We start from the raw sequence: 24464 nt of genomic DNA on the forward strand, positions 1-24464 counted from the left end.
CTTATTGAGCTTCAGTGTACATTCGTGATATGTACAGGAATGTATTAGAACAGGTAAAATAGAAAAATAGTGTCTACACTATGTGCATTTATTTTTGTTTTAGTAAATAGTGGAAATATCCCCAAATTCTGTGACTACAGATGATTAATGACAGTATCATTTCATCACACGGAATACATGGCTTTAGACCAGCTCTTGACCAAATTGTTAATACAAAAGAGAAACCTAACACAATGAGCACGACCATGTAAAACATATGGAATAAAATGCTTCACAAGTTCTCATTTTTCATTAATTTAGCAAGAGGATTTTCTCAGACATTTCCTCACTTTTATCCATTTCAAATGGCAAAACATTCATAAAATTAAATAATGAGAAAACTCAGGTGAAGTACACTCAGCCCTTTAAGTTATGTGATTGTATTTTTTTACTTCTCTTTCTGTTCCATCAGTCACTAAATCCCGCTCCAAAAACAATAATAATAAAGATAATGATCTCAAATACAAGCTCCATCTCTCAATTGTTTTTCATTCCTTTAATTATCTGTTCCTCCGCCGTCCCCCTCCTCCTCCTCCTCCTTCCCTGACTCATTCCACCCCCCCCCCCCCCATCCCTCCGTCTTTACTTTTTGTAGTTGCCAAACTGAATAGCCAGACGATTGCCGACACAGCGGAATGTTGCGGGCTGCACCTCCCAGTAGTTGACAGGGTTGGAAAACAAGCTGATGCCGTTGTAGAACGTCCTCTTCACCCCGAACCCTCGAGGGCAGAAGTCGTCCACGCCGACCCGGTCGATGTCGTTGGAATGGAGGTACACCACCTGCAAGGCAGGAGATGCGAAGTCGAGGGTGAGTGGTGCGTGGGCGTGAGGCGTCCCGGTCTCAGACGGGACTCAGCGCGTCCGCGCTGGACTCACCTGGAGGTATTTCATATCAGGGAGGCCTTTGGGAACACGAGTTAGGCGGTTGTTGTCCAGATGCAGCTCTCTCAGCCTGGGGAGGAAGGACAGACTGCCGTTCTCTATGTTACGGATGTGGTTAAATCCAAGGCCCAACCTGAAAAAAGTGAGACAAAAGGGGGAAGTGTGTAAGAAGGGCCACAGCACGGTGCATTGCTTTACAGATGCAATCTGGGGTACCTGCACGTTCCCTGATTAGTTTGGTTGTAATAAAGTCAGATGAGATTTAACATGTTTTACAAAACCGGAGGGTAACCATGTAAAGATGAATCCCGGCACTTTTATCCTGTGACCTTTTATTGTTATTTCATTGTAGTTAATGTTATTACCCCCCGAGGGGCAGGACTGGGGGTGTTTGTTTTAAGATTTAAATGATCCTTGAAATTAATGTTGAAGCGTGTGCGTGGATACCTGTACAGGTTTTTGTAGCGGCTCAGGTCCTCCAACTCCACAGCCTGGATCTGGTTGTGGTCCAGATGAAGCTCATTAAGACTCTCCGGGAGATCTGAAAGAAAGACACAATAGTATGTGAGGCTCTACTGGGATTTAAATGTTTCCAGCGGCAGTTCATTCCATTTTCGCATCCTGTTCGGTTTGCTGTTTAAGTTCTTGGTAGAATAGTTTGTTGTTTTCTCGCCGTGAGAAGAGTAAAGGGATAACACTCGTATCTTAGTTGAACAAGAAGCTTCAAATAACAGCAGATTTCCTTAGTTGTGCACAAGGACTGGAAATAGAAAAATGTGCCTTTAAAATTAAAATAGGTTTAAAATTTCCTTCAACCAAAAGGCTCACATTTAGCATACACACAAGAACGATCTCTACAACATAGTGAGAATGATTTTACGAAATTCTGATCTTGTGAAGATAAATTCATTGTAAGTATGTCTCACAGATGAGTTATTACCTTTTGGCACCCCTGTTAATTTGGACTCAGATATACGCAGATAATTCAGTTTCAGTCCTTTGAAGGCTCCAGGCTCAAATCCGCTGTTTTGGATGGGGTTTGCTCCCATTTCTGCAAAACGAAGGGATTATTTGTGGCATGAATTTAAAAAAAACAGTCTCTTTCATTTTCTAACAGTGGCACCACACAGCATAGCCTAGATTTGTTGAAGTCATCAGCATTTCTGACCTATGCAGTTCATGTTGCCCAGTCCGGCAAAGGCCCCAGCTGCCACCTTCTTGATGCGGTTCTCGTGGATCCTAATCTCAACCAGAGAGGCCGGCAGGTTCTGAGGAACAGTGGTCAGCAGATTCTTGGAGAAGTAGAGCTTCTGCATGTGCTTCAGAGGCACAAATGTCCTAGGGTGGACTCTGGAAATAATGTTATTCCTCAGAGATAGACCCTGGAACAAAAACAGAAACCACGGCGGGCCAAATTAAACACTTTAGCACTCAAGACAGTCCAAAAATAAAAGGTAAGTAAGCTTTAAATAATACAGTGAATACACAACAGCCTGTGTTTGCATCATCTTTACTGAATGTATTTGACGGAATTAAAACAGATCCAGCAGTCGATCTCGTCGTGGCCGGTTGACTTTGCACCTGCGCTGGCTAAAAGAAGGATCTCAACAGTGATGTTATTGTATTATGTCGTACTGCAAGTTTCCTACACTGCCAAATCAAATATTGCTCTCTTGGTCCATTTGGCTTCAGGCTGAAACTTAATACAATTAAAGTTTTCAAAGCAGAGGGAAGTAAAAAGGAAATGAACCTCTAAATCCTGAAGAAAACGGTGGATCATTGTGATATTTCATACTACTGACGCCAATCCAAGCTGAGCTGGGCTGTTTATGCGTCCTTCAGAGGTGCTGATGCAACACTTAGAGGGTATCTGACGGGACTGTGTGTGTGTGTGTGTGTGTGTTTGTGTCTCTTACATATAAGTTGGTGAGGCCTTTGAAGTCATTCTCTTTAAGCTCAGCGATACGGTTGTTCTGCAGGTCCAGGAACTTGGTGTCTGGAGGAATATTCTTTGGCACCTCAGTTAGACCTGAAGACGAGACCAACAAAAACACAGAAGGGAATCATGCTCCAATAAATGCTTCCCAGGGTGAACCAACACCCTAAAAAGGTTATTTCCAATGGGCAAACTCTTTGTCGGTTGTAGACCATGGAAAAGAATTCGTAACTGTGTGTTTTTTTTAAACCTCGATCAGTCTAAACATAAACCCAATCACACCACCAAACAATCTCAAATGAGCACTTTGGGCCTCCTCCTCTATTATTTCAATGAGAGGAGGACGTAGACACAACCATGGAGGTCACACAGAGGCGTCACGTGCAAAGACTTCCCAGATGGGCCCACCAGATGTTTTCAATCTGGTTTCCATTCGACAGACGTCACAATGGATGTAACTGAAATCAGAGAAATCGCATATTAAATTAAAGAGAGACGGGCACAACCCTGACACATACACACAGCGAAATGCCACCGATGTTTGTTAATGTGTAAGTGGTGGGGCTGTTGTGCCAAGTGTAAGAAACACCCGCACAGAGAAAATGTGCCGCTAACAACACCGTGACAAAAATAGACAGCAAGAGGTGTTATGCTTAGGGTTGTGAATATTCTTTGTCAAGCAATACATTCACAAAGGCTAAGAAAAGGGTCACAAAAAGCGGACGGCATTGAAGGGACACACCTGCATTGTTTCTTTTCGGGGATCTCTATGGAGAAGTGACTCAGCGCACTCACAAACGCGGCGACCAGTGATCATTAACCGGACCACATCACAGAGGGCACGTGGGTGAGTGCATGAGATGCGGTCAGTGGCGCAGACAGGCCACTGTAAGCGAGTCCCCACCAAGGCCAAACCTATCCGGACAAGAACCAGGAGGCAACCAGACCCGCTGGTGAGAGAGGACGCCATCTGTCCCACTGGGACCCGGTTTGACGCCAACCACATCTGTCCCACAGGACTCTACCCGGCTGTCCATCTAGAGCTAAGTTTAGAGGAACGGCTCGGCCGAACTGGGCCACACCCTCCATGTCACCACACAGGATCAAACCCTCGGCAGTGCCTTTGACATTCTGAGCACACCACGTCCGCACAGTGAGCTGAGAGATTCAGTAAAGGAGGCTCGGAACTTCGTAGTGCATCCTGGAAAGTTTGGTCAAATTAAAATAACACGAGTAGGTTTAAATCCAATTATGAACTCTGCCTCTGCGATTGCATTGGGTGTAGAGTTGTTACAGCTGCTGTGAGAGTAATGTCATCTATGTGGTGCGAAGTATTTATTTCCCAGCCGACACCTGCGGCTCCCAGCCAGCATGCTGGCAGCTGTCGACGTCAAACATCACATGAAATGATGAACATACCTGAAAAAACTTTCACCCAGCCTCGAATAACTGAATCCCTTTGACCCCCCCCCCCCCCCCCCCCCCAAACCTCAAACCACAGCGCGTCACCCGTATCTGCTACAAATCTCAAAGCCCTCACCACAAACTGACAAAACTAGCGCCCTCTTAAACCCCAGCGTCCCTCAAAACAAATTCCCAACATCATGCTGGGTTGCACACCGAGGGGAGACAGACGCCAGCGCCAAAATACATCTGTTCTAAATAAGCACTTGACATCTCGGAAATTATACGCTTCCACGTTTACCCGCAGCAGAGAGACCAGGGACAGTAAATATACAGAGCTTGTAAAATGACGATTTGACAAAACCATTATGTCTAAACGCAGACAGCTTATTAGCGTTTTATACGTAGGCAGTGCAATGTGAGGAATCTTTATATCCGTAAATAAGACTTGAGTGCAATTTATTTGGCCTGAGGAAGAATAAATAGCATGCACTTATATTATCCACAGACAGGAAATTGTATCATATGCTTGTATGGAAACATGACTCAGATAAAGTCACAGACAGACTTCAAAAGCATCTGAAAGATCATATTTTGAAGTAGAAGGATTCTTGGGCAGAAGACAGAGCTTTTGTAGTGGAGCTAATACATGCAAATATTTACATCCGGATCCTGACATTCTTCTTCCACCTTTAAACCCCTTTAATAACAACTCAATATTGCCTGCATCCTCCCCACCTGTTAGGGGTTTACATTAAGCATCCCGTCTACATCCCTAAAACAACACAAACCTGCTCCTTAAAGACAGATGGGAGATTGTAACTTTTCATCTGCTCCGATCAAAGTGTCTCGTTTTGGTCTTTCTGTTTGTCTTCCTTCTTCAATCTTTTCATCACTTTCCATCTTTGGGATTTTCTCTTCCCTCCTTTCTTGTGTAATTATTTACCCTGTTGCTGCTAAAACCGGGTCTCTCCCTCTCTCCCACCCAGTATCTATAAACAATGTCTGGGACCTAAATTCCCACAAAGACATCTAGGGAAAGAAATGTCTCTCCAGAGATAATACACCAAGGGGGGGGGGGGAGACTTTACTCTCTGGAGACAGTGAAAGTCATAGGCCTGAGTCATGCTCCCTCTATCTGTTATTCATCTCTTTTGCTGTCTGAACCTCGTGATACACAAATATACGCACATAGAAATACTTAGAAACGATGACAAAGCATAGCAGTCATGAACTGTATCTCTCTCTCAAGCTCTCTATGTCACACACATAAACAAACACACACACACACACACACACAGACACTCTCACTGACCGAGGTCAGAACATTGGACGACCCTGAGCCGACAGTGGCAGCCGAAGGGGCACATGGGTATGTGAGAAGGGGGAATCTCCGGTCCCCCCCGAGCCTTCTTCCTCATCCCTCATCATTGTCATCCTCCCGCCGCTGTCCAGGCGGTCCAGGCTGTCCATGCTGTCCATGCTGTCCATGCTGTCCATGTTGTCCATGGCAAAATCCCAGAAGCCTCTCTGCTCGAAGGGCAAGGCGGAGGAGGTGGAGATCAGCCGAGCCACACATAGCATGAGCAGGAGGGAGCAATATGGTAACATCTTTAACTTATACACCTGCGGAGACACGAGAAGGAGCAGTATCAGTTGTCTTGTACATTAATGTAAACCTAATTACCAGTTTAATGTTAAAGTAATACATTTACACTAAATTCTACAGTTATGAAGGCTAAAAGTGTTTGTTGAAACTGCTTTATAGCGCAATTCATTCAACTCTGTTGTCATTATGTAGGCTTGAATTCTATTGAATTACTCATCATTAATTCAAAGGTATTTTGTCCACCCCATTTAAATGCATGGGAGCGTAGCCAGGAATATGCAGATGGAGGGGAAAGCTGTCGGAGGTCAAAATAAAAACTAAAAGCAAAGAAGTGTATTACCAAGTCTGTGCAGCCCTCAGAACAGGCGGCCGACTGCCCTGTGGCCCCAGACCTCCAGAGGCCCCAAACGTGTATTTGACTTGCAGCGTGTGGGCCACAGTCCATCCAACCATACAGAGATTAGGAGGTGGTGTGTGCTTGTGCAGACTCGGGCTCCCTGGCAGGTTAATACTGCCATGTGAACCCAAAGGCTTCAAATTCATAGCTGAAGATATTGGTCAGCAACAAATGGACATTGAAATGTTATGAAATGGTCTGCCTATTCCTAATTATAAAGCCCAGCTGTTTATACCACATGACAGGCCACCAGGGGCCGCAGTCTGGTGAGGTGAAATGGACTCATTCCCCTGGCGAGACCTGCCAGGAGTCAACTCTGGGAACCACAAAGACAAAATGTCACTGTCTGCTTCCACCTGTCTGCACCAAGTCCGTTCCCGAAGGGAATTGGTCACTTCTTCTCATCGGATAGTGTGGAGGACATCACCTCAGGGCTGGGAAACCGTATCCCGGCAACCGAGCAGTTAAACAAAGTGACCATTCATTTACAAGGGAAACTGGGTGTGCAAGTGTGAGAACGTCTGTGTGCATGTGTGCGCATGTCATGAAACAAAGCTCATGATGTCATAGCTGGGCACACACACACACACACACACACACACTGCTGATCGAGGTCACTCGACGTGTTAGCATGTGTGTGTGTCTCTGTTTTATTGCTTTATCCTTCCCGCTGTGACCTCACTCAGCCTCACCTCAGCACAGCCTCCTCCTTCAGCTCAACCTAAAATCTCATTTCGAGAAAAGGAAATGACCACCTAGCCAATTAATCCTTACAGCGGGAAATCCTGACTCTTAACCTGAGGTTAATCCTATAAAGTAATTCCCATTACTACACTGGACGCTGGAGTGACTTAAAGCCATATAATCTATCACTTTGTCGTGTTAATTCCCTTCTCTGATCCTGCTTCGTAGTCCCACAGACGGCTGCGGAGTATTGATGCCAACGCTTGGCGTTCGATCGTGTAGCAACATGAATTTATTCAGAACCAAGAGGAAAGGAAAAAACATGATCAGACACACGGGACAAGAGGGAGGGGTGAAATTTGAATATTACGAAAAGTTTGTACTGTGTCTCTCTGTGTGTCGATTACTTGTCTGAAGCCTATGCTTGCTTGACCTGGGTCCTGCCTTTTTGCCTCAGAATTTCACTGGAAGTTCTAACCACTCGTTAAAGGGCCTATAGGGAGAGATTAAAATAATAAATCCTGTGAGCGGGTTCCACAGTATTTTGTGTTGTTCGGGAAATGCTTCTCATTCCACACTTCATGAAAAAAAACAGAGCCTGACCAAAAAGCAATTCAACTTCATCACTTACTGACTGACTATTCATAACTTTCAGTCCTAAATCATAGAGGTGCACTCAAAAATGATTAGTAAAGTTGCTTATGCAATTTACTGCAATTCTAGAGTGCTTTAGTGTAACTGAGGGACATTAAGAGTCTAGAGTGCATGAAGTGGACCTGGCCTGGAAGCATGAATAACTGTTCCCTGCAGTATGCTCCCTGCAATAAAAATAGCGGCCAAATTATACCATTTTAGAGAAAAGAAAAGAACCACTGGCCTTGTCTTGGCCAGAAGAAGGCAGAAAAAAAGGACACGGTGGGGACATACATAGTCAGCATCACATAATGACACGTATCAAAAAGAAGAGCTGTAACATTGAAAACAACAGACTAAGCTATTCACCCACGATTTGGAAGGATGGACCTAAAAAGGGGCCCCATTCCCCTAATCTGCATGCAATGATTTATCAGCCTTATATATAGAGATGTGAAAGGAGGTGAAGATATGCAGATAGAGACGAGGGGAGATGATGGCACGACGATGAAGGTAAATATTCAGCAATCATCCAGGAACGACGTCTAAGGCCAAGGGTATAACGGCAGGACTAAACTACATCCCACCACCAAGCCGCCTCTCTGGCTGTAATGACCATTTATCTGGCCCTCGTGTGTGAGCGTGAATTTACAAATTCCTCTCATCTGCCTTCAGTTAAGTTGTGAGACGCAAACATCCGGTCCTAGACGAAAACAGACCGAAGGCTCCAATCTTAATTGTTCTACTCCAATCCAAAGGCCAAAAGTGGTTTAATGGATGTGTCGCCGGCTATTCTTGTCGCTAAAGGGTTTGGGGAGGTGGGGGGGGATGGGGGATGAAAGACATGAGAGTAAGATGACATTACGATGCAGACAGAGCAGCGGGAGTTGTGTGCTGGCTGTGACGAGAAGGAAAATTAAACTGCGGATACAGAAAGATGTTTAAATAACACTTTGAATCAGTAATGGTGTAAATAAAGTTAATTGGGTTTAAGTTATGCCTCAGTTGGAATAGGCAGGAATTGTTCTACAACACCTTCAACAACTTCAAGCCAGTCATCACCGCTCGTCATCAGTGTCCCACCGATGCTCTTAAATGGGAGCAGAATCCCTGCACATCCTCCTCAGAAGATTAAATGCAGGAGATTTATTACCCAGACCTTTTAAATAGATGTTCAATTACCACCTGTTGACACCGTCTTGTTTCTTGAAAGGAGTGAAGGAAAAAAAAGGAAGATTCCTATCTGTGCCAAATATGTGCTCAGCATACACACACACACACACACACACACACAGGCTGTCATAACATGCCGCAGAAAGACTTTTATTAAGATTTGAATTCCATTGGTTTGAAAAGGTGAAACAGAGTGAGAGCAACGGGGAAGACATAAGACAGGATTCGGGGGTGGATGCATGAGATGGCGGAGGCCGACGGAGCGAACAAAAGCACTGCCGATGGTGACAGCACCATCTGGGGAACAATCAAACCCCACAAAGTGCAAGCGTTGTTTGAGTTTCCCACAGCCAGCGTTTGGGATGAGCTTTACATTTCCTATATGCACTATCCATCAAGTGCTCGCTGCTTGTCAGCTCTCACATCCACTGCAAATACTTTGATGTTTCTAGAGTTCCCACAAGGCAGCGAAACAAACGTATATATTCGAGATGTATGCTCTTTGTGTTGCCAAGAACAATCATACCAAGATGCAAAAGGCAGCGTTTGGTCTCCCATGACTGCGGGCCTCAGAAAGGCAATCACTGTCACGTCCCACCACGTCATAGGCCCCACCGGCTTCCCCCTTTCATTCATGGACGGAGAAGTGTCATTGTTATGACTGCGAAGACATTACAACCTCTTCTATCACATGTTTAATTCACAACTGCTGTTGTTGGCGGGGTCAAATGTCAACGCCGAACCCTTTCGGCACCGCCGCGAGCCGCCAGAGCGCCTTGAGCTTCACATAAAGCGCTGTCTCATTCTGTCTGATTGTTGATTTTCAGGAGCACCTCTGCTCTCCTCTTTGGACCACGTTGACAGAGAAGAGTGGAGGTGGGGCACGGAGCTCACCAAAAGTGCCAGCTGGCACTACATCACTGGAGTATTGGCAGCCGCCACGTCAACACTTACTGCTGCTTAACATCCCAGTGCTGACTGACAGCAATGTATTTGTCAGCCTCGTAATGTGTTTCCACGAAATGGCATTTTGGCCGGAGTCGCTGCATTGTATGTTTCTTTGTTTCAATAAATAGTAAATAGTTTTTACTTTGAATCGTCAAGCCGTTCTCAACAAAATGCAAGCTGCAATGAACTCTGAGCACACACACCGAAAATAAACTAATGTATGTTTACAACATGTATTTTGGTCTCAGAAATGTGTCTAAAATGATCTGTTAATTTGACCGAACTCCCTCACTTCCTTATGCCATGTCCTCACATGTGACACACACACACACACCCTAAATTCATGTGCACTTCAGACACACAGGCTGCGCTAGGCGTGTCCGGTAGGAGCGTTCGGGTGGAGTTAACTGCCTCAGTGGCTGTAATTTGGTGGCTGCGATCCCTAAAAAAAGGAACTGGTTGGCAGCTTCTCTGATGCTGCCAACCAGTTCCTTTCTGCCTGCGTGCATGTGGTGCCAAGCGGCTCAATGCTGGGACCAGGCCCGACCCGAGCACAGCACAGAGCAAAGGACAAGCTAAGGAAACACAATAAAAGAGCAAATCAGAAAACTGACCTGAGGATCCGTGTCTGGCTCATGAGTCTCTTTTTGTTTACTTGAATTTGAAATAGTAATAACAAGGGGAAAGTCTTACACCCTGCCCCGTGCAGGGCGAAGATGCAGCTACATGGGACGGCTGAGTTTGCCGTTTGATCAAATTATGGTGAGAGACGCTGGTGGATGAACACAGTGGAAAGGGGAATCTGGACGCAGATGGACGGAGCAGGTGCAGCGTGGTCAGGTGGGGCTCTGAGGTCAGGAAACAGGCCGATGCAGACCATCATTTTACCTGTCTGACCGACGCTGTTTGCTCTGTCTCCTTACTGGCAGGAGACGCCGTTGAATACACTGGTTTAAATCAATGTTCCGTGGTAGTTAAGCTTTGCTGGGCATGAAGTCCTTGGCACATGATGAGGCCCCGCGGGGGGGGGGGGGGGGGGGGGGGGGAGGGAAGGGGGTCCTCAAGATTGATTTGCATCACGTTGGAGCTCATCAGACCACAGTTGCGCTGTGAGTGCAGAGGCCGAACGAGGGCAGAGCGCATGCGTGTCAGAAGGACTCGATTGGCACCTTCCACTATCATTATTCTCCCTTTAATCTGAAGTGCCACGTGTTACTTTTAAAGTCCGATGGGGGGAAAAAGGTTCACTTTGATTTCAGGATAAAGTGAGTGAAAGGAGATTTTCACTCAATTATCATCACTAACTGCCGCTCCCGCTGCTTGGCCCTTGGAGCCTCGTTGCTCCATCTAGTGTCACTCCCCAGAAAAACGGCAGCATCCGACGCGCCGTGCAACAGGTTACAGTCAATGATACGGATCATAATTGTGTGTTATAAACCTGGCAGGTTAAACAAATAAATAAAAAGACATTCAAAGGGGTTGCGAGGTGCAAACTATCAAAATAGTGACCACTGAAAGTATAAAAGTTGGTGGGATGAATCTCACAAACCATTTGAACATGTTAGGTGTAGCAGTACGGTTCAAAGCCAATCAAGTTTAAACTATATTGTTATCATTGAATTCCTTATTGCCGTAGTAAAAAGTCTATCATTATTATAATATTCAAAAGATCCGCTGCCCCCCCGCCATTTACAAAACTGAAAAGCACGTAAAACAAAAGTAACACATCACGCCTACCTTGTGGATATAATTAAGATATTAATTCCAAATTCCCAAAGAGGATGAACGTTTCCTCCCCCGCGTTTTATCAGATTATCCTGGAGAATTGTTTCAAGTCCTATATCTCAGTCACATTTACGGTTGTTGCAGTGATGCCTCGTGCAGCTCCTCCGCCCCTGTGAGCCTCTGCGAACCGAGTCCGGGTACCGTGTGTTCGAGTCCCAGGCGAAACCCACAAAATTACTCAGAACTGAGGGGAGGCGGGGGGGGGGGGGGGTCTAGCCCATAAAGTTAACAAGCCAGCCTCCTCTCTTCCCTCTTTGGATGGAAGACGAGAGGGAAGGGGGAGAGGCCTGAGTACAGCGAGAGAGAGAGACATCATGCAAAAGGCATCGACAACTTGACAATGTTGTGGTAATGACATTGAAATTTTATAAAGATAATAACACCACACATACAGAATATGAGGTCCCTTCATATCGATGGGTGTTCATGCTAAATATATCCTAAAACCCTTAGAACAATATACATGTGTGTGTGTGCGCACTTTGCACAATTTCCCTAAAGTAATATTATGGAAATCTATAAAGAAAAAGAAAGGGAAGGAGACAGTGCACTGTATATGAACTGTGTATCAAGGGGTATAATTGTCCAGTTGAATTGCTTTTGAAGAAAACTAAATGAAAGGCATCGTAACGTCGGTGGTGCCAATCAAAACACAAGCTAAAGCTTTGTCTGAAAAATCTCAGACAGAACTTCCCTACAGGAGCATTGCACGGAACCTCAGTAAGCAGCTCTAGTCCCTCCTAGAATAACCTCTCACAGAGGGCAACATAATCGCAGCTGTACCAAACCGGTCCCACCGATCGCTCCGTCTCTCGGTCGGTTTATCTTATCGCTGTCTTCTTTATGTTCGCTGGGTCTTATTTTGTTTTTTTCTGTCTTTGTTTCTAACCAGCCACTAGTTGCATTACACCGAGCAACACATGTCTTGATTACTGTGGGGAGAGCGTATTGACATTACCGAGCTCAACCCTAAGTATGCAAAATAATCATTTTCATGGTTCTTCTTATGTTGTTGTTTTTTTGGTTTTGCCAGGATGAAGTGTTCTTCCTCACTGACTGATTTCCTTTTTGTATCAGCTGGATCCAGAGAGAGGCAGTGAGTTTAGCAAGCCACACCATCTGGGAACCCCCGCCCCCCCCCCCCCCCCCGTACAAACCCACACACGCATTATTTATCTAGTTATCCGTGAGCTCTGCTGTTTTCAGGACTTTCCAAATCCAAATGATTTTCCTCATCCTCCACATCAATACAAGAGGGAACTCACCATCGTGCTCGTGTTTGTGTTCTCTTGTATCCTCTCTCCCTCACAGAGTGCCGTATCTACAGTGGCGGAGAACGCATTCATACCAGATCAATGCCCCGCAGGGGTGTTGGCAGGAGAACGGTGTTTTGATTAAGGCCCTCACAGATAACACTCCTCCCCCTGCTTTGCTTCCTCTCCACCTCCTAATCTAGGTTTTAGGCTTTCCCTCCATTTTCCCACTCCTCATTTCCCTGTCTGCCTGTCTCTTTCTCTCTCACTGCGCTGTGGTTCACTTGATTACGGTGTTGGTCTGTAGCTCGGGGGCTCGGCATCCAAATGAAACTCTTTTTGTCCAACTACTGCTCGGTTAACGTGTCTGTAGCACACCCGCTCGTTAGCGCTTGGGAAGGTGCTGCCATCAGAGTGGGCATCTGTAACTTATTTGAGACAAGTGAATGGTACTGGACCAAGTGTCGAGGATGTGTCTCGATTCGAATTTCAGCGGGATAAAAGTACACTTCATATTTATTAATGTTGCTGGCTATCAAGGCAAAGCACAAAAGGGGTGATGGCCGAGGGGGGGTGAGCTCTCCTGCACTTCAAAAAAGCACATGTAAGCACATTGTCGTGGGCCTTAAACAGTTGATCCTTAACACTGGAACCCAATCTCATATTCTGACTCTACCTTCCATCTCTCTCCTTTCCTCGCACGTCCTTTAATACCTCGTGCTCCTCCGAGTCCTGAAACAGAATGTTTTTTGCTGGCTTTGCTGTGTGTTGTTTTTATGTTTTTTTCTGCAAGACCCCCACACGCGCACCCCATCTCCCCCAGCAACAAACACAGGAAGTTGCTGTTGCAGGGTAAAGGGGGGAAAAAAGCTCTTTTCTTCTCAATGCTCAGCTTCTCAGTTCAGTTCAACTTGATGAAAGCCATCTGTTGGGTGCACTGGGACATCAATTCAAAGTTTAGTTATGTCCCTGAAAGGATGGTGGACAGTAATGAAGTGGCAAGCGGGTGAAATTTGTCATAAGCTTAGGAGGAGAGGTTTAAGGAATTAACATCCAAGCAGGAGCATCCATCTGTGCAAGACTACAAAGAAGGAAAACAAACTGAAAAGGAGTTCGGATATATCACTTCTCTGCCTGTTCATGCAGGAGCTGCAGTATGAATGTGAAGGTCTAGTTTCTTAGGCAGTAATGTGCTGTTGGAAAAATAATGTACAATTATGGAGAATGGAGACTGCACCACATGCACAAGACCAAAAGCAGAAATCTAACATGTGATTACACGCCCAGGCGGAGAGTGAGAAGTAAATAAGTCCATGTGTGAGTGTGTGTGTGTGTGTGTGGGTGTGTGTGTGTATGCGCGTGCATTCATATTACAAACCATGCATGCAAAGTGCTCTCATAACCTTGTTAACATTGCTAGTTGTTTGCCTCACAATACCCCAGCTTCATTTTCTCTGCCTCCCTCTGAGCGAGTCGTAAACTGAAGAGTCCGCAGGCCTCATTTAAAGCAGCAGAAACCCTGCTCTCTGTTGAAAAACTCATACCTGGGTAAACACAGCAAGTGCACCGTCTTTAAATTACAACAGTGAGCACCACTCAACATTTCATAATTTTAATGACATGCATTGCTGCAAGAGATATAATGTAGGGATATAAGCGTTTGGGGTCTTTTCAAGGGTGGTTCAAATCAAATGAAATCCATCAGCCCTCAAATCATATTGAATTTGTTCTTGTGTGAGTGAGACTGCAAATATGCACAGCTTTTATGTGTGTTGCATCAGGATATGATGTAAAGAAACTGACAACATTGTTATAGTTTGAGGTGTCTAACTTCAGAGTTTTTTTTAATACAGGTTGAAAGGAATAAATGGTTGTTGTTCCAGAGAAAATAACAATAGAGTGCAACAGGGCTCGGGTTTTTTGTTATGTTCTCAAGATTGTGTTCAGGGTGTGTGACACAGAAAGGTCGTGGGCAAGTCTCCCATTCACTTCATACGTCCTTCAAAGACCCTGAGATCAGAGACAGAGTGCTGCGTTGTCGACAACCGAATAAACAAGGTATAGATACTCCGAAAGAGAAAGACAGAACATTATAAAGTTTGGCAGGACACCGGAGTTTCAGAGGCTTTAGTTCAGTCTGTCCGTCTCTTTTCCTTTGGGTCTTCTAATCTCATTGGAATCAATGGCACATCAATGCTTTTCTCATCTTTCACTTGGCTCGCAAGCTTTCTGGGAACAATCGCTGCGTTGTGCCTTGAAAGTCAGCTTGCTCTTCCCCCCCCCCCCCCGCCCCCCCCCCCACCCCACCCCAGCTCCAGTAACCTTCCAAATCTCCTTCCAAATACAAACGGGCAGCCCCGGTCCTACTCGCGCACGTATACTTGCACCCCAACGAATGAACACATTCTGACAGTAACTTACGCAATTCATACATGTTTGAGGCCCCCCCGACCCCCCCCACCCACCCACCCAACCGCTCTCACAGTTGGATCGTCTCTGTTTGCTTAGCGGTTGGTGGTGGATGTTTGTGTTGGAAGTCATCTGGTGATGGAGACACGCATAATGTTCATGTTTTACTTCCAAATGGGCCCCTTTAGGTTCACACTGTGACACCAGACATTTTCACCATCTCTCAGAAACCGCCACGCTGCAAACAACCCTACTCTATTTCTATTTAAAATGACTGTCGGCTCCATGCACAAGGCCCAGACATAGTCTAGAGACTATTTAATCCATTTCCGTCTTCATTCCCTCAAAGGCATCAATTAAATACTTTATACTTTAATGAAGGTGTGCTTTGACCAGATCTGGATTCCACCGCACGGTACTTTCCATTTATACTTCCAAGAGCATTTTTACATAATGATTATTTCCACAACTGTGTAAATTACAGATTTGCTTTTGTACATACAAAAACATTACTGTCAATTTTCTAATAGAAGGTGAGATGTGACAGGAAAACGCGGGTTTGAGGATGGTAACCTGAAAGCAGAGAATGGCAAAGCAAACTATTATAATACTATGTGTCTGTAAACCATGCATCAAGAAAGAAAAGAACTCAAAGTATTGCTTAGCTGTACGTCACAATGCATATATTGTGGCTGTGTATCCGTCCATGCAAGTCCTTCGCACTGTGTGGTCTATTGGTCACGTGAGAGCTTCTGTTGTGGATGGAGGATCAGTCCCTGAGCATCAGTGAGACAGGAAAAGGCCTTTGGGGGAATCCTTTCCACATCCAGAAGGTTATTTTCCAAGTGGATGGAGGCCAAGGAGGAGCCAGCACTACGAGGGTGGCACACGCCCCACTGCCTCACCAGCCTGCAACCACAAGATACGGACACCTCCATTTACAAATCACATCTACCAGCGGCATTTCTCTTCCACAATTACTGATATGTGGGCTTCCTCAAATATCCAAAAGGTTGATATAATTAAAAAATAATTGAAAAAAGAGCAAGATGTACCCAGCGTGTGTTTAACAGTTTATTGGGGTTCCCATCTGAATACAATACGGAATGAGGACAAAATGCTCTACTAATAAATATTAGATCCCACGACCTTGCAGTAATACTTACCTTGATAAAATCCAAGGACGGACATACATTCATGTATTTATGAACAGAAAGACTGAAACCCCTTAGATTTTAGTTCCGTGATAAGGACTGTTGAAGTGTTGGCTTTAATAAATGTGTTAAAGGCTGTATAATGACAGTGTGTCGTAGGAAGCGAGGATGCACGTAGCGTTTCCCAGCATTTTCCAAATCAAATGAAACCGTTATGCAGAGTGTGATTCTACCTGATCTGGTTGTTGTCCAGTCTCAACACCTGCAGGTTCTTGAACTGCTGAACGCAGCGAGGGACCTCACCGAGACGGTTGTTATCCAGTAGGAGCTCACCCAGTGAGCGGTATGTTCCAACAAAAGACACTCGGTCCATTCCCTCGTCGCTCAAGTCATTGTGGGATAGACGGAGGGACTGGAGGCTGGACCGCATGTGGCGGAACGTGAAGGCGGCAACGTGACGGATGTTGTTGTGTTGGAGGCTCAGTTTATTTAAACGACGAGGCAAATGCATCGGGACGGAGGTGAATTTGTTGTAGGACAGGTCCAAGGCCTCCAGGGACCTGAGAAGACACAAAAGAAGCATGACTCAAACTTGTGTGAAGCGTTTCAACAACTATTGGATGTGGTTGCGCCTCTCAGGATGAAGTCCAACAGCCCCAGCTGTGCTTTGAGCCTAGAGATGTAAGCTGGTGATCAAGGTTAACATTTCACCTGCTTGACTTAAGCATGTGTGTTGTACAAAGCTCTGGATTAGACGGTAATGGCTGATAATGGACGCCCACTTCTGGCCGGCTGTGCTCCTGCACGGGGATGCTGGGTGAGGGGGGGGGGGGGGTCAGGAGTGCAGAGTGGGAGGCAAAGTTACTGGGAAGTCATGGGAGAAACAAAGGTGGTGGGGGTGACGGGTCCTAAGGGGGTGCAACATAAGAGAGTCTGGCAGTCAGAGGGGGAACTTGTGGCTGAGGTGCAGATAAAAGGGATGAAACAGTTAGTTTCCTAACTACTAGTTTGCGGGAACGACATGGGAACGACATGGGGGGGGGGGGGGGGGGCACGGGGACGACCAGGTTTCAGGGCTCTGAGACGCAGAGTGTTTTGAGTTTCCAAGGGAGGTCGCAGCGGGAGAGGAACCTCATTTCCTAAACATTCATTGCAATCCACGGACTGCACTGAAAAGCCGATGGGCGCAGAACAGCCTACGGTGGGCAGCCAGTTACCACAATTGGGACCAATGAGGAGAAAGCGAGTGGCGGGTTATGAATGGATGAGACAGATATTTGGTGCTCGTAAAGGTAACTCACGGTAAGACTTAGGTTTAGTTACGTTTCTCTTAACTCGCCTCGCGTCAACTTTTCAACTCAAGGGCTACATTAATCACGGGCGTTTGTGGGGAATGCGTTTCTACAAGATAGATGATGCGCGTTAATCAATCCAAAGAAATGTTTACGTTGGGTTGCTTCCAAATATTTGCCAGGTTCATAGTAAAGTGCGTTGTTATCACGAGGCCCTGCTCCTCCCGTTTGGTCGAAACGAAAGCTTTAGGAGATCTGACGCAGGTTACATACCTATCTGTTTAACACAGGTGTAATAAAACATCACACTAATATGACAATAAAAGACCACAGGGCGAGCAGAATGACAGATTTAAATTAAAACACACAAACGAGCCAGGCAGGCTTTTTGGTTCTGACAGTTTAACATTTCTGAGAACATGAATGTTCTGCTTAATATTAAAAACATCTCAGGTCCAGTTCTAGCCAGTTTTGTGCTCATTTAAAAAATGTGTCTTTGCCAGGAAGCTAAACAGCAGTCCACATATGCTGAGAGCTCCACATGGTATTAATGAGCAGAGGCACACACAATCCTCTCTTCTCAGAGCCCTCCACCCCCACACCAAATGGCACACACACACACACACACACACACACACACACACACACACACACACACACACCACACACCACCATGTGCAACATGATGTGTAGGAGAAACACTAATACATGAACTTGCATGCTCACAGACACAGATCATTGCAGAGAACATTTGTATATAAACAGAAAATATGAATTGGAAAAATAGCCACTGTGCACAGTGTGATGAATCTGATCCCACATGTGCACTCGATTAATGAAACATGCAAAAACAACAAACAATTACAGAATGCGTGTTCTTCTTTTTGTGCAAAGCACTGCCAGGAGCAATCAGATCCAGGATCCATCTGGGACGAGCCCCCCCCCCTGCGCACATTAGACAAGTTGGCTTACGCCCTTTGGCAGCCGAGCCCGGATAGGAAAGCTAACCAGGCAGAGGGGCTGTGCAGAGCAGGCCGTGTACAACAAGACTGGAATGATGGATGGACAATAACGAAAATGTCTTCAGCCACATCGTTAGTATTTAAAGCCATTTGTTGTTGGGTAAAGACTGAAGAAAACCAAAGGTGACCTAAATCATACAAGAAGTTTTCACTTAAGCATTGGCGGGATGTAGGCCGTATATGTATGTGAGCTACTTCCTTTGCCATTTATAGAAGCCTAATGCAAAATGTGTGCTGATCATAAGAAAAAAGAGCTTCTTTACAAGTCCTCGGGCTCAATCCATTCCTGATACGCATCTTTTGAGCGATGATCACTGAACCTGTGCCTGCGTGCAGTCGGTTTGATGCCGTAGCAATGATGCCTTTATTCTGACGTCCCTACAAACCTCTGTTGACAGAACAAAATAAGGTGTGTAGTTGGAGTCTGTTCCATTAGCTTGGGGCAAAGATTGCTGATAAGTTTGTATCAACTGGAGGAAGGGCCGGGGTTACACATACATCTGTCTCAGGATGAACAATGCTGATCAGGCAAAATATACTTCAAGTGTCAAAAGTCAAATAAATAAGCAAAAAAGTACCAAAATAACATTTAAGTTAAGTAGAAAAACTAAAAACTATATTCAAGTACAATACTGAAGTACTATGAATGACACAGCTTATTTCATAATGGCAATAATAAAGATCTCAAATAAGTTTACAGAGTGCAAAGGAATGGTATCTGGAGACACAGTCCATTCGAGACAAATCCCAGTACAAAATACCCTCCTCAGCCCCTTGAAACCTTCCCTGGTGCTTAATATTCACTGAGGCCCAGCAGGAGGCAGCAGGACACGGAACAGAGGCTGCGCACCAACCAGCACACTGCAGTTCACTTTACCAGCAAGCACTTCACTTTTCAGCCCCAACCATCCCATATATACGTATATTGATTATTCACACCCTTCCACAGGGCTACATGATGAATATACTTCACTGCAATTAATTAAACGTGGATTTAATTATTGAAGGTCTGCAGAATTAAATGTAATCCAACCACGGGGAGGAGTCTTGTTTTACGGCTATATGCCCTTTAAGGTCTGAGCTGCTGCTGTGGTGGCCGAGTTCAGGTCAAGTTGAATTTGTTTCCACCCTCTAGTCCAGTGGTTCTCAACTGTTGGGTCGGTCGCGGACCCGTTTTTTGGTGGGTCGCGGGCCTTTGCATGGGAAAATAAAAATTAGAAAAAGAAAAAAAAAATCATCCTGTGATTTTATTTTGAAGGAACTTTTTTAATGCAGCGGAGTGTCGTCTGTCCAAGATTTCAGCAGTGTGTGCCAGGTTGGGTCAAACCATTCTGATATGGGGGAGACATTGGATTTTTAGGATAATTAAACATCCTGAATATAAAATTCAGCTTATGAACTTGATTTTGAATAAATTTGAGATGTTGAGAATGTTGGGATTAAGGGGCGATGGTGGGTCCCGGAGCCAGACCAGTTGAGAACCACTGCTCTAGTCCATGCCGTGCTGAAGGAAGCTTTTAACAAGGGGGGCCAGCTAATAAGCCAGCAGTGCCGATCGGAAGACCGCTGCTGTCTCTGCTAATGAGGTCAAGTGTCAAATCAGAAGTCAAGCGACAGATCGGAGCGCCGCCGAGCTCCATTTTGACTTCACTCAAACTCTTTTTCCCTTTCACACCGTCTCTGTCTCCCTGCTCTGGCTAAATTTTGTTTTAGAGTACACTTTTTGGATTCTTTAGTTCAATTTCCCTTTACTCTCTACAATTCTCTACCTTCTACAATTCCACAAAATCGTCCAGTGAAATAGTGCAACACCAATTTTGTACATTTGCATTTTACTGTTTTTCATCAGGAATTTTTTCCCGGAGGCTCCTATGTGGTTCACAGGGAAAAAACAGGAGCATGTGCACGCAAAAGACACACATTTAGACACACAAACACAAACAGACACATTCAGGCAAGCAGTTACCCTCAAGCTCTCCTCACACTCCCTCTCATTTAAGGACTCTTGGTCAGCCATCTCAACCTCTGGGATACTTGCGGTATGTGTTTGGGGGAAGAGGGGGAGATGAAGAAAGTAAATCCAGCCAGTGACAGTTCTTTAAAGCCAATTATACTCATTAGTGTGATGAAGACTAAAGAGCTCAGAACCTCAAACGATACCAGTCTACACCCGTGTGTCTGATGGAGGAACTGCAGATCATAATGATTTTAAATCACTTAACGTGGATGGAGGGAGGGGTTAATGGATGGAGGGACGTACTTGAGATGGGTCCAGGCGTGGGTAGCAATGTCCTGCTCGTGCAGCAGGTTGTGACTCAGTTGCAGCGCCCTCAAATGGACACGCCCCCTTAGAGCCTCCTCTGTTACCCCCTTAATCTGATTTCCATTCATATGTAGCTCCTGCACAGAAAGAAAGACAGAAAGATGTGCATAGATTTTTTATCTTATCGTCAGACCCCGTGACCCTGTGCGGCACCTGAAGCGAGGGGGGGAGGCCCAGTGGGAGGGAACGAAAGCTGCTGTTGTCCATCTGAAGGCGAAGGAGTCGCTGTAGCGGTCTGAAGGCGAGAGGCGACACGCTTTCCTCGTACAGAGTGTTCCCCCCAAGCTCAAGATTCAACAGGTTCATCAAACCTAGAGGGGAACATCAGATTGCATCATTTTCCATACGATACATTTTTCTTCCATGCACACACAGACGCAACTCCTACCTTGGAAGCAGCGAGGGCTGAGTTCACCGAGGTTGTTTTTGTTCATCTTGAGCTCCTCCAGAGACGGCGGCAGCGCTGGGATGCGGGTGAACTGGTTGCCGTCTAGGTTCAGCTTCTTCAGGAAGGTCAAGTTCTGCAGGACACGCAGCAAAAAGATGGGTGAACAGGCCAGATAAAACAGACTAAATTATATTTCAAAATCCATCATTTGCAATCCCAACATGCCAAGATTTTCACAATCACAGAGTACACAGAAATACTCCTCCGTGTCATCTATAATGGTGTATTTTTAGAAAACGCACACTGAGTGGCTCTTCAGTTGGAGCCATTGTGGTTCATCTGTGTCAATTCAAAGCAGAGGAATGAATCTTTCGGAGGATTCTCCAACCCAGTTCATCAGTCCTCTTTCATTACCGGGACATGAGGAGAAAATGACAACAACAAAAAAGAAGGAAAAAAAAACAACCTCTGCCTAAAATAATTTGCTTTTATCTTCCACATCATTGGCTGCAGCTGTTTTCCAGCAGGTTCTTCCAGCCAATGCCGGGAGAGGACGCTGGTGGTGAAGCGTAATGGTTGGTCAGAGCGTGGCAGGCTGCCTCAGCGTGGTTAAGGTCTGAGTTTGGCCTGTGGTCATCCCGAGGTTAGACCAGAGGTTATTCTTAGAGAGGATTCGTTAATGCAACTCCCAGTGCTCGTATATAACGCTAATGACACAGGAGACAGCCTGCTTTTTTGTTTTAATTGGATGCTGTGTGTTATAAAACCCATTCACATCTAGCGGGCTGCATATTCTCCATGAGAGGAGGCTCTTACGGAGCAGCTAGTTGTGCTAGTAAGAGCCAGCCAAACTCAGCAAAAAGGAACCGAGGGGGGATCGGAGGATGGGTTCTTGGATTCCACGGCGACGCCTGAGTGCACAACAGCGTTGTCCGCTGTGACTGGCGTGTGGGCCGGGCCTCAGCTAACCAGTTGGGCACGCTCACGTGCACAAACACGCGCTCAAAGGGAGAGACTTTATTCTCTGCTCAGGTAGACATTACTGCACCACGGCCTTACATTGTAAAAAAAAAGCAGTTTAACGATGTGGGAGCTAGTTATTATATTGTCTTGACTTGACACTCACAAAACCAAATCAATCCATAGCTCCTAAACACTAATGTAAGGGTTTTTGTATGTTGGGATATAAAGCTTTTTCAGGTACTTGAACATCAGGCAAAAAGGAAAGTGTGATTTTGTCTTGAATCTGTCCCTCTAGTGACAAATATATGTATTTAAAAACAAAATGAATGACAGTTGTAACACTCCCTTGCCTGTAGGTAGAGCCGGCTGGACTTGTACTTCTGGTCTGAAAGGGCAGGTTTGTTTCTCTGCTGTTAGATTTCATTTGAAGGGTCTGGTTTTCATGTGAACGTCCGGTCGGTGTGACACTCTTTGCGTCGTTTGCATTGGTATCATGGAGACACTTTGTAAGATTGCTTTTAAGCAACAACAAGTAGCCTTCAATTGAACCGGAACAGCGGTGAGCACAATGAAGCATGCAGAATACAACTCTATGAGTGTGACGTCCTGGCACACGCTGAGACTGAGCTGCTGAGACCCAGATGGAAGAGGAGAGAAGCGGTACTCACAGCCAGGGGGCTTCGGCTGAACGACTCGTCGTCAAGTTGGTTTCGGCTCAGGTCCAGTGTGTCCAGGTTTGGCACACCAGAGAAATCGTGTGGCGTGATGATCCTGATGTTGTTCTCTATAAGATAAATCACATGTCATCCGGGAAATCGCATGACTTCACGGCTCATGTAATGTGGACATATCTGTGCTGTTACTTTTGTTTTGATTTCAACGTAATCAGTTGATGAACTTAGTTATTTTAGTTTTGTCTTTAATGGTTCACCATCCTGACATGTACTGTACTGTAGATGCAATGCCAAAATAAGCTATATTCATGGCTAGTGGCATCAAAGTTGGAACAGATAATGAATGAATCAGAAGATATAATTAAAAAAAACAGTTCATTTGCAATCAATATCCCAGCTGTATTACTTTTATAGTCCAACCAATTCTGTATCATCCCTCCAACATGGCTTATTTAGTGTGAAGCATCCTCTAGCACCACCATACACACGCCAACCTGCAAAGTCCAGATTTGTGGCCAGTGGGTTGAGGATGATTGGCAGGTGGCTCATGTCGACGCCCCTGCAGCTGATTTCTCTGTCAGCAGTCTGACACTTGCTGAGAGGAGACTCTGTAGAGCTGGTCTGGGTTTCTGTTTGATTGCTTGGAGCCTCAGTTGCCTCTTCTTCTTCTTCTTCTTCTCCCCCTCCTCCTCCTTCTTCCTCCTCCTCTTCTTGTCCTTCTTCCTCTTCCTCCTCCTCTTCCTCCTCCTAACACAAAAGAATAAAAGAAAAAAAGGTGTGAGAAAGAATTGCTCAATGGATAATTTCGTTAACTGAAGCAAAACTGCCTTATTCATCCAAAAAACAGAAACCTCTTCCTCTTCCTCCTCATCGTCGTCGTCGTCGTCGTCGTCGTCGTCGTCGTCGTCGTCATTGTCGTCGTCGTCGTCGTCATCTTCATCTTCTCCTTCTTCCACCTCCTCCTGTTGTGTTTTCCCTTGATCCATCAGGCGCTGTTTATCAGCGTGGAGCTCCTTAAGTGCAGCAAAGAGAGCACTTGTTTCCTCCTGTCCTTTCCCACGTTTCCTCCATCCCATCACGGGGGGCCCGAAACCCGCCTGCAAGAAGATGAAATCAACATATGTGGCAGTCCCCTGTGGGCAGTTTGTTGATTTTCCATTGACGAAGGTGCATTTCTGTCCTACTATTCTATATGCAGTGGCCTCCACAGTAGCTGCGTGTTTCCTCTGCCCCCAGGCACCTCTTCTTCTCCGACCGGCCTGCAGCTTTCTGACTTCCACGCCTCGATGCGCCCGCTCTTCTCTCTCTGCTTCCGCTGGGAGGCGCTCGTCCTCCGCCTCTTCTTCACCAGTCAGAAAGCCGAGCAGAACAAAAGGTTTAAAGAAGTGCAAGATAAAGACAGTGCTCTCCACTCCAGGTATTTCAGGGGTTAAAGCATTTATTAGCCAAGATCATGCAGACGGAATCAGGCGGCATTTAGGAGATATGAACCCATC

At 45.6% G+C, this 24464-nt stretch overlaps 2 protein-coding genes across 2 annotated transcripts; both read right to left on the bottom strand.

The window, feature by feature from the left end:
* Positions 1-618: 618 nt before the first annotated feature.
* On the bottom strand, positions 619-12991 carry bgnb (biglycan b). The gene is given in 9 exon segments (XM_037480890.2): positions 619-819; positions 916-1054; positions 1369-1462; positions 1862-1972; positions 2090-2303; positions 2838-2950; positions 5577-5664; positions 5666-5887; positions 12756-12991. Coding segments are annotated over 9 exon segments (1260 nt in total). The 5' UTR covers positions 12837-12991; the 3' UTR covers positions 619-621.
* Positions 12992-15222: 2231 nt separating this feature from the next.
* On the bottom strand, positions 15223-24253 carry si:dkey-32e6.6 (extracellular matrix protein 2). Its single transcript, XM_062564766.1, has 9 exons — positions 24153-24253; positions 23820-24065; positions 23463-23715; positions 22963-23078; positions 21332-21464; positions 21097-21254; positions 20881-21020; positions 16540-16866; positions 15223-16061 (listed from the first exon to the last, which is right to left on the bottom strand). The coding sequence occupies exons 2-9, from the start codon at positions 24042-24044 to the stop codon at positions 15884-15886; spliced, it is 1530 nt and encodes a 509-aa protein (XP_062420750.1). The 5' UTR covers positions 24045-24065; positions 24153-24253; the 3' UTR covers positions 15223-15883.
* Between the last annotated feature and the right edge of the window lie 211 nt (positions 24254-24464).

The sequence above is a fragment of the Pungitius pungitius genome, chromosome 1 (genome assembly GCF_949316345.1).
Source record: "Pungitius pungitius chromosome 1, fPunPun2.1, whole genome shotgun sequence".
Classification (NCBI taxonomy): Eukaryota; Metazoa; Chordata; class Actinopteri; order Perciformes; family Gasterosteidae; genus Pungitius; species Pungitius pungitius.